Source organism: Kwoniella shivajii, chromosome 1 (genome assembly GCF_035658355.1).
Source record: "Kwoniella shivajii chromosome 1, complete sequence".
In the NCBI taxonomy this organism is placed as follows: domain Eukaryota; kingdom Fungi; phylum Basidiomycota; class Tremellomycetes; order Tremellales; family Cryptococcaceae; genus Kwoniella; species Kwoniella shivajii.
In genome coordinates this window covers 3128152-3141648 of record NC_085908.1, presented here as the reverse complement: position 1 = coordinate 3141648, position 13497 = coordinate 3128152, and the positions used below count along the sequence as shown (strand labels likewise).

Below are 13497 nucleotides of genomic sequence, written 5' to 3'. Positions count from 1 at the left end.
CTACGAATCACTGCTGACATATATCGTACTGTCCAACACAGGCTCGACAAGTACAGCATCAGCTACGCTCGATTGTCTTGATGAATTGCAGCACAGTACTTCGGTCATACGAAAATGTTGAATAAGGGGAACACACTGCCATTTCCTTTGAATTACATCCTCATCATACTTGGGACAAAGATGTCGGCGAGACTTCATTAGCATTAGCAGATCGAGCATCTCGGAACTGCACAAAGGATAATGATCTATGTTACATTGGTGCACACTGAGATGAGTATACAGTACAAGCTGTTTGACATTTTCGATCTACTTTCTATCTCAGCCCGTGTTTGTTGAACTGGCAGGAGGTACCTCTCTTTTGCGAATGACTTCGACCTATAGTATCATCAGCAAGATATATTAGGAGTAGCACCGCTTGAGCAGAGTAGACTCATCGGTAAAGACACGTTAAAACTCACGTAATTACCAGGGAACCAACCTGTTCTACCATCTCTGGTTCGACCTCTCCACCAACCATCCGATTCGTTCGTTTGAGCTCGATTTTGATTTTGATTCTGATTTTGACCTGATCGTTTCTCTAAGACAGCAACGATCTCATCTCTTCCTAAAGCCAATTCCCACTCTTCTGAAGGTTTGAATTCCCATTTAGCTCTTGCGAATTCTAATTTTGTAGGGTCAATTGTTCCATCCGCATTCATGAAATTGTTTTGCTGTAGCTGCTGCTGTTGCTGTTGCTGTTGAGAGGCAATCAAAAGTTTGACTAATCTTGACATCAAATAAGGTAATCCAACTGCTGACAATAAGAATAGGACCAAAGGTTTTAAACTTGGTCTTCCACCACCTCCGCCGCTACTACCACCGCTATTATTTGCACCTTTGGATATTCCTTTAGTTGACCATTCATTTGCCCATCCTCCAGAAGACGTCTTGATTTTTTTGCCTTTCAACCAAGCGATTATTTTTTTACCTAATCTCAGTATCGAGAACACGCCTAAAACTTGACCCAGATAGGTCTTCAGAGATCCGAGTTGATCGGCAACTCCTACCATTGCGAAGAAAGACGAATGTGTTGCCATATAAGTAGACTCGATCAATTGTGCCAGTGAAGTGAACGCTGTTACCAATGATTCGAGAACAGCAAAAGCGGGTGCGGTAGATGCTTGTAGAGAGGAGGTGAGGGTAGGATATCCCTAATAAAAGTGAGCGAGTTAGTCTGTAATATCTCCAGATTCAGTTGCAATCCGCCTATATTGTACTCCGTAGAAATATGATCGTATCGAATCCTCTGAGCAGAGCGATAGAACTAGCTTATATGAGAGCCCCCGCCCCCTGCGGGACAAATTTGCTTCTGGGGTGTATCCGACAGACAGAGATCATCACTCACTTCTCCCGGACCTCCCATTCCACCAACACCATAACCACCCATTCCGTAACCACCCATTCCTCCATATCCACCGCCAAACCTGCTCATCCCCCCATACCCTCCTCCGTAGCCTCCATATCCTCCACCATATCCACCTACTCCGCCCATTCCTCCGATACCGCTATAAGGCGACATGCCGTACGAGCCAGTATAGCGAGACTGATTCGGGTATGTTTGAGTTGCGTAATCTGTCGTTTGCAAAAGTTAAGCTTCTTGCTCCCCGATGACCCGTATTGTACTGAGAATAGTGTCGCAGGACAATAGACCAGATTGCATGTTCAGGGTGCAGAGATGGCTCAGGCATACAGCCTTATGGATAGATACTCACTGTTCGCAGCTAGATCAGCAGGTCTATCAGGTATCCTCGGCGCGTTACTACTGCTCGATGCTTGTAAAGCAGTATCGAAAGCAGACGAAGTGGTTGTTGTTGTTGAAGGTTTCGATGGTCCCGCTTCGGAGGAAGGGATTGCAGGTGAAGAAGCTGTTTCCCAAGGTTTCGGTCTGGGTGGAAGTGATGTCATGCTTCAGTGCCCGAATATCAATTGTAAAAAGTACAAGGCCTGGCTTGTTAAACACTATGGAGAATATAGGTGAAGTTGATGCAGAATATGAACAGAAGTAACAGGTTCATATATTTATTTTCCTCGACATTACTATTATTTGGTTGATTTTGATCTCGGGAAACACGACTTCTTTTTTACCCGGGTACGGCGCAGAATACCAACAAATAACGATTCATTGGTTACGTTCATTCACTACGAGTATTTGCAGTCCTTGTATTTGTCATTCTCTGACCATACCATCAAGTCAAAGCCAGCAGTATGGCGACGTTAAAAAGAATGAGTCAGCCATTGGCGACTTCATCACATGTCAAAATACCTATACCGAAATTGAACGTTGTGAGAAACCCTTCCGGAAGAGTAAGACAAGCAGTTCGAGGTATGTTCATGGCTTCCCTCACTTATTCAGTGCTACGATTAGCCCGCATGAGCTGCTGATAACCTTGCTATGTTTTCTCGCAAATACAAAGACAATAACGTGCCGCTCTTGTCAAGACTACAGAACAAGACGGATCTTCGAAATCCAGATAAGAACAGACTGACGAGTCTAAGTTGGGCTGCTATAGAAGGTAGCCTGGAAGTTTTCGAATGGTTATTGTTGGATTATGGTCATGACGATCAAGAGTTATCCCGGGTGAGTGAGCTAATCTTCTCATAGCATGTCCAGGGGATGTACAATCAGCGCTTGGGATTGATATTGACTGCATCTCTTTTACATCAATTAGGATTCCGATAACAACACTCTTCTTCACTTGCTTGCTTCAATTCCTTCTCTATCGACATCACCATTCACACACATGACATCGAATTCATCTTTCCCACCTCGTATATCAAGTTTGACATATGATGAACAATCTATCACATGTCTAAGGATGACTCAATTATATCATACTCTATTTCCATTTTTATTGGATTGGTCAAATTCAGGTGGTAAAACAGCATTACACGTCGCTGCTCAAGCTGGAAATTCTGCTTTCATCTCACTTTTATGTGATTTAGGTGCCGATATTGATTTGACTGATTTACAAGGTAATACACCTTTACACTACGCTAGTGCATGGGGTCATTTGGACACGATCAAGATTTTATTGGAGAAAGGTTGTGGTGTTCAAGTTCGGAATTTCGAGGGTTTCACTCCATCCGATTTCGCTTATTCAGATAGAATCCTAAATGGTTTACAAACTATAGCAAAAGATTTATATGAAGAACGTCGTTCCAATAGGAAAAGAGAAGAAAGAAATTACACCACTCAGGAAAATAATGTTAATAATAACAATAATAACAATAACAATAATAATAATGATAATAGATTTAGATCAGGAAGTTTAAGTTCATCTGTATCGATGGGTGCAGCAAGTAATTCAAATTCAAATTCAGCTTCACAAGTCGGGAGTTATTCAAGTCAACCTGGAAAGTATATTGAACAATCTCGTTTCAATATAAATTACGAGAAAATACCACCGTTACCGGTTCAAGGTTTGGGTGAAAGAACAAGTTCATTACCCATGTCAAGGAATGATTCTTCGACTCATGGTTCTACTACTTCCAGAGAATTGAATAATCAGACGAATCGACCGAACCTAAATCAAAATATATCCTCAAATTCTCAACGAGCAAACGAACCACCTTTACTTGGCCCTACACTATCAACTACACCTGTACCTGCAAATCCTCAAACTGTACTAGGTAGACCTACGCCACCACTTCAACCGGGAACGTTGAACCCTTCACATCGTCCATCTTTACCTACCAATAGACCAGTGACGGGTAGATCACCTTCTATGCCCTCAAACTCATCGAACTCAAACACTGCACCCATGAGACCACAAGGCAGTGCACCTTTGCCTTTACCTCTGCCCAGAGAAGGAGTGATGATGGGATCCGTGATGAGGAGAGCTAATTCTGCTCAAACGGGTTCGAACAATTCGAGTGAGGTAGGAAAAATGGGCAGGGATGGGCGATTTTGATCCAAGGACTATAGAGAGTATGACGGCAGTTTATAGGTTGTGCAAGAATGTTGTATTTTGTCACGTAACGATGTAAGTATAGCGTGAATATTAAATGTACCTCGTCAATTCTTTCCAGACAGACTCTACGAGTAGATTTGCATGATATAAATACAGTGTATCGTCCTTTCGTACTCAAAAGCAGCCTACGTCCATTGGTATATTTGAGTATCACTTGTTGCAATTGCTTGCGAGAAGGTTATCAAGTGTTCGTAGACTCATCACGAATAATTATCGCAGAATTGTGACCTTCTCGCCATCCTCACTCTCTTTTACTAAATGGCTACCTTCTCTCCAAATTCTTCCTTTCATCCTATCTGCGGCAGTCTCTCTACCATAATCTTCTCCTTGATCTGCATTCGGATCATTGTTCCTCCTGTGTTCATTATTTGAAGCGGCAGCAGCAGTCGAAGAAGTAGAAGGAGAATTTGTGTTCGTGTCATTATTCTGCTTGTCTAAAGAAACTCTTCTTGAGTTTGATCTTGAGTGATTTGCGGATTTGGAACCGTTATTGTTACTCATACCAGCTGAGACTTGATCATCGAATTTGATGGTGGTTTGATTCCCGTTCATGGTGGAATCTCGATCCCTCATACTTACTGGGGAATCGGTTCTGGGAATCATAACAGGTGGAGGAAGTCTTGATATTCTATCGTTACTGCTCACGAATCCAGTATTGGTTGAAGTTCGACTTTGACTGTTGGTGAATTGTAGTGTCCTACTTCTAGCCATTTGAGCACTTTTACCCAGAGGTACAGTTACTCCATGCACTACTATACTGGTGAAGACTAGGAAATAGACTGTCGGCAAGAGGACTTCGCGAAGATGTTCCCGAGTACCATCCTCGGGTAAAGCATCAAGGGCGACTTGAACATCTATATATACATATATGGATACGTATCAGCTATCTGCTTGTACAGTTGCAAAATAGTCCAAGCGCGATTGATTTTGGTCATCATAACTCACAGAAAACAGCTCCTACACCAATAGGTCCAAACCAACCTGCGAACAGACTTTCTCTCGTCGTTTTCAATGAGGGGATCCACCTCGACTGATGAACGATTCAGCCACGAAATGAAAGACATCGAAAACTAAAACTTACTAGTGCCCAAACCCAAGGTAATCGTCTTAACAACATTACCAGTAGACCCAAGACCACCATTCTCCACGGGGCGAGCCCGTACTTAGTGAAGTCCGACCAAGGTATGATCGCTCCAACGTATAAGAAAATTGCCTGTGACAAAAGGGTATTGTGAATTTACGTTCGATCGGTAGCAGAATGGTTCTATACTGACACTGTTTAGTAGCTGATCGATGACATCCTGGAAACCATGTTCTTCAGTTTCCAGCCGGAACCAATCATCCCATGTGAAGGAGTTTCCGACGATGAAACAACAGAAAATATCGTCTGATCCGATCATTCCGACCCAACCAAGGGTAAAGAATGTCAAAGCGATACCGAAAGATAAGAAAGACTCGTGATCGATGAGTCTGAAGAAAGGCCTGATCAGCCGGACGGCATGCAGAAAGAGGCCTCATGGGTAGAGAAAGCTCACTGTCTGTGTTTGGCAAAACGGAGTAACTTTCTCGCGAGGAAACCCATTCCAGCTCCGATAATACTAGCTAACGTAACTTGATAGAATATTATGTTGTAAAACCTAGTTCAATAATGAAATGATTCAATAATGACATGAATCAGTATAGAAAACTTAACCTCTGGACGAGACCATGAGCTTGCTTGATATGAACTCACCATTCTCCTATAGCTCCTCCGATGTTATGTTGAGGATGAGTTGGTTCATGGATGAGGATCAAGTAAATCGCTAAGAAGAGAAAAGGAAACCCCAGACCATCGTTCGCACCTGCTTCTGCTACGATTATGTTTCGTACGTGTAACGGAACGTGTTTCTCTGCAAAACGACCTATTTTCACGGCGTTTGAACGGATTAGCATCTAACCGACAGGATGGTGGACTCCGGTCAGTTTAGGGAGACCACCTTGACAGGTTGATCGTGACTTACCTTTACAGATTGCATTTGCCAGCACTGGATCAGTGGGAGTAACACAAGCTCCGATGACCAAACTTTCCAAGAAAGTCAAACCAGGAATGAGACCCCATACGAGTAGACTGGTGACAAACCATGCCGTAGTCATGATTGGTCCTAACAAAGTAGCGAGTGACATCCATTCTTTCTTTAAATACTTGGCAGGTAAATCTATTCCTGTAAACAGAACTTGAATGGCGATGATGACTCGTGTGATTTGATGTGTTAGATAAGACTGATCTTCTGACCATTCAAACGGATTAAACCAATTTAGAGCCACCGGCCCAGTTATGATTCCTACTATCAACGCGATCAACGCTTCCGCTGTTTTGAGAAAACAAATGGTGTCAGCCAGACCGAGAGAGTATTGTACATCGTTCTCAGAGGTAAGATGCCTCACGCACAGACAAATAGCTTCTCTTTAACGAAGTAACTGAAAACTCCAAAGAAAGTGACATATCCTCCAGCCACTGCGAGGGATTTCGATGTTTCTGTGACATCCAGGGATACCATAGTGAGTGAGACCTGAAATCTCCATATATACGACGCCTACAGACGCCTAGCTATTTTTATTCGCCTGCAGTGAAAATGATCGATTCGAAGGTAATATGAATACAAGTGAAGCGACAAGCGTAGACTTCAGCAGACATGAGAACAGTGTGGGATGTGAATGGTTGAAAGCTTTTCTTTTCCAACGATTATCGTTGCTGCCGTTTTCCTCTGCCCTCTGTTGTATCTTGCGAGCAGCGAGGCAAATCCGGACTTCCTGAGTTGATGAGTAGATCGGCGATTCAGTATTTAGTATTTACAATGGACGGTTCATGGGGAAACCAATAGACATACGTTTCCAGGTTTATATCATTAATTTCATCTGAATTCGTTGTCGTAATTGATGCGGGATTTGTTATTTTTATGACCTCTTAGCTTGGCATATTTGTGCACTATGTTAACGGATCCCCCCATTTTAAGGATACTACACCGCTTCATACAGACAACCGAGAATCACCACGACAACAGTGATGATGATGATGATGACGATGAAGATGATGAGGAACAATGATGACGAAAGAAGTTTGTTTACACTACGATCTCATAACAAGCAAATAGATCCCCACAATAGTATTCGTCAATATCAGCACTCGAATCTAGAAGCACACAGCCGTTAGTAGGTCAGGACACAACTGCTCAAGTACCGTCATCATTCTACAGGTGGAATTGGTTTCCGCGTAAGAGCGACTTGTACACTTCACCATCGTATCCAAATGGCGGTCATCCTGTCTGCGGCAGAGGAGGCCAAGCTCTTATCAGATGTATTGGGAGTAGTCAAAGTGCAATCAGTGCAGCTGAAACGATGCTTGGAACAAGATCAGATCATGGAAGCATTGAAAGCGGCTTCGTCAATGTTGGCTGAATTGAGAACATCAAGTCTTTCACCTAAACAATATTACGAACTCTATATGAGTGTCTTTGACAGTTTGCGATACCTCAGTAATTACTTGTATGAAGCTCATCAAGAGGGGAAGCATCACCTCGCAGACTTGTATGAATTAGTACAGTGGGTTGCTTTCTTCACAGCGTGATTCTCTCTTCTTCACTGATAACACCCCTATCTTCCAGATATGCAGGAAACATCGTACCCCGATTATATCTCATGATCACCGTCGGATCCGTTTACATGTCCGTTCCCGATGCTCCCGTGAAGGAAATCATGAAAGATATGTTGGAGATGTCTAGAGGAGTTCAACACCCCACCAGAGGTTTATTCCTGCGACATTACTTATCTGGACAAACAAGGGATTTCTTACCTGTTGGAACCAGTGATGGGTGAGTAATGGGTACTAGCTTCCGGTATCACTGCTGATCAGGACTCTTTGGTGGACTGACAGACCAAGTGGAAACCTTCAAGATTCAATCGGATTCGTACTGACCAACTTTATCGAGATGAACAAACTTTGGGTTAGACTTCAACATCAAGGACATTCACGTGAAGGTGAGAAGAGAGAAACGGAAAGACGTGATCTACGAATATTGGTAGGAACGAACTTAGTTCGTTTATCACAACTGGAAGGAGTTGATTTGGGGATGTATCAAACGATCATCTTACCATCGGTACTGGAACAAGTCGTCAATTGTCGCGATGTTATAGCTCAAGAATATCTAATGGAGGTTGTCATCCAAGTTTTCACCGATGATTTCCATCTACACACCTTGACATCTTTCTTAAGTGCATGTGCACAGTTACATCCTCGTGTCAATATAAAATCAATAGTCATAGCTTTGATTGATAGATTAGCAGCTTATGCAGCTAGAGAAGCTGAAAATGAAGATCCTGAAGAGAAGAAAAAAGGTGAAGAGGAGGCGGCTAAAAGACTAGCTGAAAAGATTAAAGGATCAAAAGGAAAAGGCAAAAAAGTAGAACAAGGTGAAAAGAATGATATTCAGAATTCTCAAACCCCAAAACCTGCTGAAGCGGACGAATGGGCGGGCACTTCAGCTTCTCCTCCAGCTGAAGCATCATCCAGTAGTCCCGTAAAAGAAAACGGCATTGCTTCTGCTTCTTCACCTAAGAAAGAAGGAGAAGAGGAAAAGAAGGATGAAGCTGTGACCGAGGAAAAGCCTAAAGAAGATGGCGTAAAGAAATTCAGAGGTATTCCTGAGGATGTCAAGTTATTCGAAGTTTTCTGGCAGCAAGTCGTAGAGCTTATCAAAGTGAGATCAGGCTACGCAATCAGGCGTTATGAGACGGCAGGCTGACACTTGTCCTCTAGGCCCGACCCGACTTGCCAATCATGGATGTGACTGCTCTCTGCGTCTCTCTGATCAACCTCTCCTTGAGCTGTTACCCTGATAGACTGGAATATGTAGACCAGATTTTGTCTTTTGCTCATGGTAAAGTAGTCGAGTATTCTCAAAAGTAAGTTTTACCTCTTCAAGAATAGTGCGGATATAGTATTGATCTACATTCTTTCCAGCCCTGATCTCCACTCTCCCCAAACAACAGCCAATTTGCTCGCTCTTCTTTTGGCCCCCATCACATCTTACCTTTCGATACTTACGCTCCTCGCTATTCCATCCTACATTCCTCTGCTGTCCGCTCAACCTTATTCGACTAGGTTAGCCATCGGACAAGCTGTAGTCTCATCTGTTTTGAAGAACAACACTTTAATCGATACTTCTGAGGACGTCAGTGGAGTGCTTGGACTGTGTGCAGTGTTAGTGAAAGATCAAAAAGATTCAACAATTGGTGGAGGTGCCCCCAGAAGAGGACAACAAGTCGATTTGAGGGAGTTAGCCGAAGAACAAGGCTGGGTAGCTAGAATGGTTCACTTATTCAAATCGGAAGATTTGGCAACGCAATTTGAAGTGAGCAATTAGACCTTTCCTTCGGTAAACACTCTGACTACCAACATGACTAACCCTGTGACCAATCAGCTGTTACAAACTGCTAGAAAACATTTCTCGGAAGGTGGGGAAAGGATTCGATTTACGTTCCCTCCTCTGATTGCGAGCGGTATTCAGCTTGCTAGGAGGTTCAAGCAGCGTGAACATGTTGTAAGTATCTGTCTTTAGTCGTATACCGAGTGATCGGTCGGTTTCCATTTTGCTGAGAGGGACTGACTGATAATTACTAGGAGGACAATTGGGAAACTCGACTTTCATCATTATTCAAATTCATTCATCAATTGATTTCGATATTGTATCATAAAGTGGAAGCACCTGAAACTTGCCTAAGGTTGTTCTTGTTAGCAGCACAGATAGCTGATGATTGTCGACTTGAAGAATTGACATATGAATTCTTCGTTCAAGCGTTTGTGATTTACGAAGAATCAATATCGGAATCAAGAGCTCAATTACAAGCTATAACTGGAATAATATCATCTTTACAATCGTCGAGAAGTTTCGGTACCGATAACTATGATACTTTAATTACGAAGGCTGCTTTACATGGTAGTAAATTGTTAAAGAAATCTCATCAAGCTACTGCGGTTCTTTATGCGAGTCATATGTGGTGGCAGAGTGATGTGCCAGGCAGAGAAAAAGATGATAAGGTGAGTGTACCTATCAAAGTGATTGCTAGCGCGGGAGGTGGTAGATGAGAATAGAGGGCTTGTCTCATACGAGCGCTTTTCTGGCCAAGATGATCGCGTCATAGGCAAGAGAAAGAAGAAGTGCTGTGGAATCTATCAAAAGCTGACCATCGGTTCTCATCATAGACTCCATACAGAGACGGTAAACGAGTACTCGAATGTTTGCAGAAATCTTTAAGGATAGCATCATCATGTATCGATGAACTCACTTCAGTTCAACTATACGTTGATGCCCTGGATAGATATATATACTATTTCGAACAAGGCGTAGAAGCTGTAACGCCCAAATACGTCAATTCATTAGTTGAACTGATCACCTCAAATATCGATAGTGTGACTAATGGAGGAGATGTCCATCCTTCTTCTGCTGGAGCAGGTGGGTCAGTTGAAGGTGTAGGTGAAGGCGAGATGATTGTCAAGGTGAGTTCAGACTTCAGATCAACGTTCTCCTCGCATATCAGATAACCCGAGATTGAAAATCGCTTCAATTGAAGACGAGCAAACAAAACTGATTTCCCCCTGAAATTGAAATTGTAGCATTTCCGAAATACCTTGACATATATTCAAGGACGACAACGTCAAGCTGCGGAAAGCACAGAAGACTCTTCTGACTCCGGTACTGGTACTGGAAGTGCGAATGAAGGCGACGAGAAGAAGAAGAAAGTAGATTGGGAAAGCGTTGACGTCATTGGAGGTTGCTTAAAAATGGGTATACAATGAACGAATTAGTTTTGCGAGAACAGTGAGGGAAAAGAAAGGTACTAGTGTTATTTTGTATAGAGATTTACATGAAAATTCAAATTGTCTGTTCTTGATCACGTCCGATCGGATTCAGTGGAACATGCACTCCAGAACCAGGTAATAACTCCTCGAGGCTTCAGCGAGATGCTCACATTTGACTAAATCAATTGTTGTATTTCCGAGTTTAGCTATCGTGTAAGACTATTCACATGCAGTACTGGATCAACTACACCATAAGCAAAACTTCTTGACACTCTTCCCCTTCCTTGATACCCTACCCATCGTGTTCACATAAAATTTTCGTGCTTGACCTTTTGACTTGCTCCATCCAGAATCTCCCTCCTGGCTTCTTCAGCTACTTTGCCAAGTATATCCAGACCACCTTGATCCAACGTCCTTTGAGGGTCATGGGCATCATCTTTTTGAGTGGTACCCTCTCCTTCAAAATGAGAATGTCGTAAGAGTTTTGAAGTTGATTGGAGAATATCGAACAACCATTCCGCGCCCTTCATAAATTCGCCTTTGTCCAATTTCATATCCATTTCACCGACATGATTGGCGTCATCATCAGGTCTTATCTCTTCTTCGACGTCGTTGTCATACGGCATTGACCTGGAAAGTGAGGCTGACTGGAATGGGATCTGATTTCGGTTTGCGTTTTGACTCTGATTGGGAACTTGAGGTGAAATAGGAGACACTTGATAAGCCGATTTGCCCAGGTTTGATTTCGATTTTGGCTTTGATCGTGATTTTCGTTTATCTAAGGAATAAGGTAAATAAGGTGATTTGCCTTTACCTTTTCCTCTTCCTTTCGCCTCTGATCCCGATCCTGATGCTGGATCTACATGTCCGTCTTCACTTGATCCTTCACAGTAATGATAGGTACCGGTATTGGGCATTGAATTCCTCCTTTTTCGTTTATCGTGATCATGGACTTGTGACATCAGAGCTGCTATCCTGTTTTGTAATGCTGTAGCGTGATGATCACTCCCCTGCGCATTGCCGTTGATAATGTCATTTCGAGCATCAACATCGACATCGAGTTGAGATGTGTCAGGACCACCTGTGGGAATTATAGGATTCGTTGGAGATACAGGAGTCGAATGAATTCCATTTATTCGACCTGTGGGTGGCGCATTTGCTGGAATTGAAAGTGATGGAATGGATATTGAATTAGGTCGTATATGCTACATCAGAGATGATATCAGTAGATGTAAGTTGTCATGGTGTGAAAGCGTAAAAGTGTAAAAACTCCATGATCAGATAATGACAGTGTCATATCTCATTACCTATATGAACGATAGGTGATTTAACATTTGACCTTGCACTCACAGATTGATGAGATACAGTTCTCATGTGACTACCTCTGGTTCCTATCCCTATTCCTGGCCTTCTCGCAAGTCCTTCTAGTGTTTCCAATTGAAGGCCGAGCCTACCACGGTCTAGAAACCCGTGTGATTCGGTTTCTGGAGCGGTGGAAGATGGTCTATCGATCCAGAATTTTCTTTTTCCAATGATCAGAGAACTATTATTTCTCAGATCTTTTTCACCGATTTTTTCTCCTCTTCCTGCTTCTTGGACCCTCTCTCCATCTTCTTCCTTAATTTCATCTGCACCTTCATCCCCGTCCAGCTCCTCATTCTTCTCATCCTCTGGCTCAGGTGATGGGCTTTTCCTCCTTACAGGGAATAAAAGGGGTAGAGGTCTATCTGTACCTCTTGACCTTTTCCACAATGCACATGCATTACATAGAGTACCTCTCCATTGAGGTGTATCAATCTCGGAGCAATTTGTACATTGTCTTTCACCGTTGGGAGTATATGCTGGGAATCTACTTCCTTGATTGACGATAGAAGTCTTCTTGGTTTTGGGCTTTTTCGCTTTCTTGGGGGTGGCATGTGAATTGGAAGTGGAAGTTGTTCGACTTTCCGAAGGTGGGGTTTGCGGTTGGCCATGGGGTTGTATTCTTAATTGTGGGTGGACAACGGGAGAAGCTGCCAAAGCAATTAGGGGTGGTGAAATGGGTGAAACTAACAAGTGAGGACTGGGGTCAGAACTTGGGGAGTCATTAAGATGTAACTGAGATTGGGATTGTGAATTAGATCGTGAATGAGAAGAATCGTTATTGGTCATATCGGTCAGACTGAAATTCGAATGTAATCTTGAACTGAGGTCTATTTCCTAGATCCTGAAGATAGATAAATTGGCTTCGGAACAATTGTAATCAGTAGACGTATCTGAAATGGACACTATCTCACTGCCGAATCCACCCAGTCTGATGAAGTGTATGGATGTGGACGGAGCAAGTCGTTGTCCTTCCCAAATGACATGTCGTGATACCGATGGTATCAATTCTCACATCATGAAAGGCTAAACTCACCTCTGTACTCCTTTATTATCACTAATACCCTTGTCCTGAATGACCTTGTCCTTGTACTTACCAATTCAATAGGCCTAATGAATACAGACGTGGGGTTGAAATCTAATTTCCCTATCTATCTTGACATTCTTTCAATCTCAAATATATATGAGTAGATTGACCGAAAGATGATCGATCACCCCTTTCTCCCTACTATCTCTCACCTTTATCTAAGGTTGTACATTCGACTGTTCGGAGACTAATTACTCTTACAC

At 42.8% G+C, this 13497-nt stretch overlaps 5 protein-coding genes across 5 annotated transcripts; 2 read left to right on the top strand and 3 right to left on the bottom strand.

The window, feature by feature from the left end:
* Positions 1-318: 318 nt before the first annotated feature.
* IL334_001159 (uncharacterized protein) lies at positions 319-1944 on the bottom strand (the record flags this gene model as incomplete). Its single annotated transcript, XM_062932919.1, has 4 exons — positions 319-375; positions 459-1190; positions 1385-1611; positions 1752-1944. 4 exons carry the CDS (start codon positions 1942-1944, stop codon positions 319-321), a joined length of 1209 nt encoding a protein of 402 aa, XP_062788970.1.
* A 300-nt stretch (positions 1945-2244) lies between these two features.
* IL334_001158 (uncharacterized protein) lies at positions 2245-3950 on the top strand (the record flags this gene model as incomplete). The annotated part of the gene is made up of 3 exons (XM_062932918.1): positions 2245-2362; positions 2454-2617; positions 2709-3950. 3 exons carry the CDS (start codon positions 2245-2247, stop codon positions 3948-3950), a joined length of 1524 nt encoding a protein of 507 aa, XP_062788969.1.
* A 270-nt stretch (positions 3951-4220) lies between these two features.
* Positions 4221-6547, bottom strand: IL334_001157 (uncharacterized protein; the record flags this gene model as incomplete). Its single annotated transcript, XM_062932917.1, has 8 exons — positions 4221-4864; positions 4956-5040; positions 5092-5223; positions 5285-5480; positions 5546-5647; positions 5743-5911; positions 6011-6358; positions 6439-6547. The coding sequence occupies 8 exons, from the start codon at positions 6545-6547 to the stop codon at positions 4221-4223; spliced, it is 1785 nt and encodes a 594-aa protein (XP_062788968.1).
* Positions 6548-7296: 749 nt separating this feature from the next.
* IL334_001156 (uncharacterized protein) lies at positions 7297-10842 on the top strand (the record flags this gene model as incomplete). Its single annotated transcript, XM_062932916.1, has 9 exons — positions 7297-7589; positions 7652-7858; positions 7921-8743; positions 8803-8948; positions 9007-9397; positions 9467-9586; positions 9667-10083; positions 10249-10542; positions 10660-10842. The coding sequence occupies 9 exons, from the start codon at positions 7297-7299 to the stop codon at positions 10840-10842; spliced, it is 2874 nt and encodes a 957-aa protein (XP_062788967.1).
* Positions 10843-11150: 308 nt separating this feature from the next.
* Positions 11151-12996, bottom strand: IL334_001155 (uncharacterized protein; the record flags this gene model as incomplete). Its single annotated transcript, XM_062932915.1, has 2 exons — positions 11151-12050; positions 12196-12996. The coding sequence occupies 2 exons, from the start codon at positions 12994-12996 to the stop codon at positions 11151-11153; spliced, it is 1701 nt and encodes a 566-aa protein (XP_062788966.1).
* Positions 12997-13497: the final 501 nt, after the last annotated feature.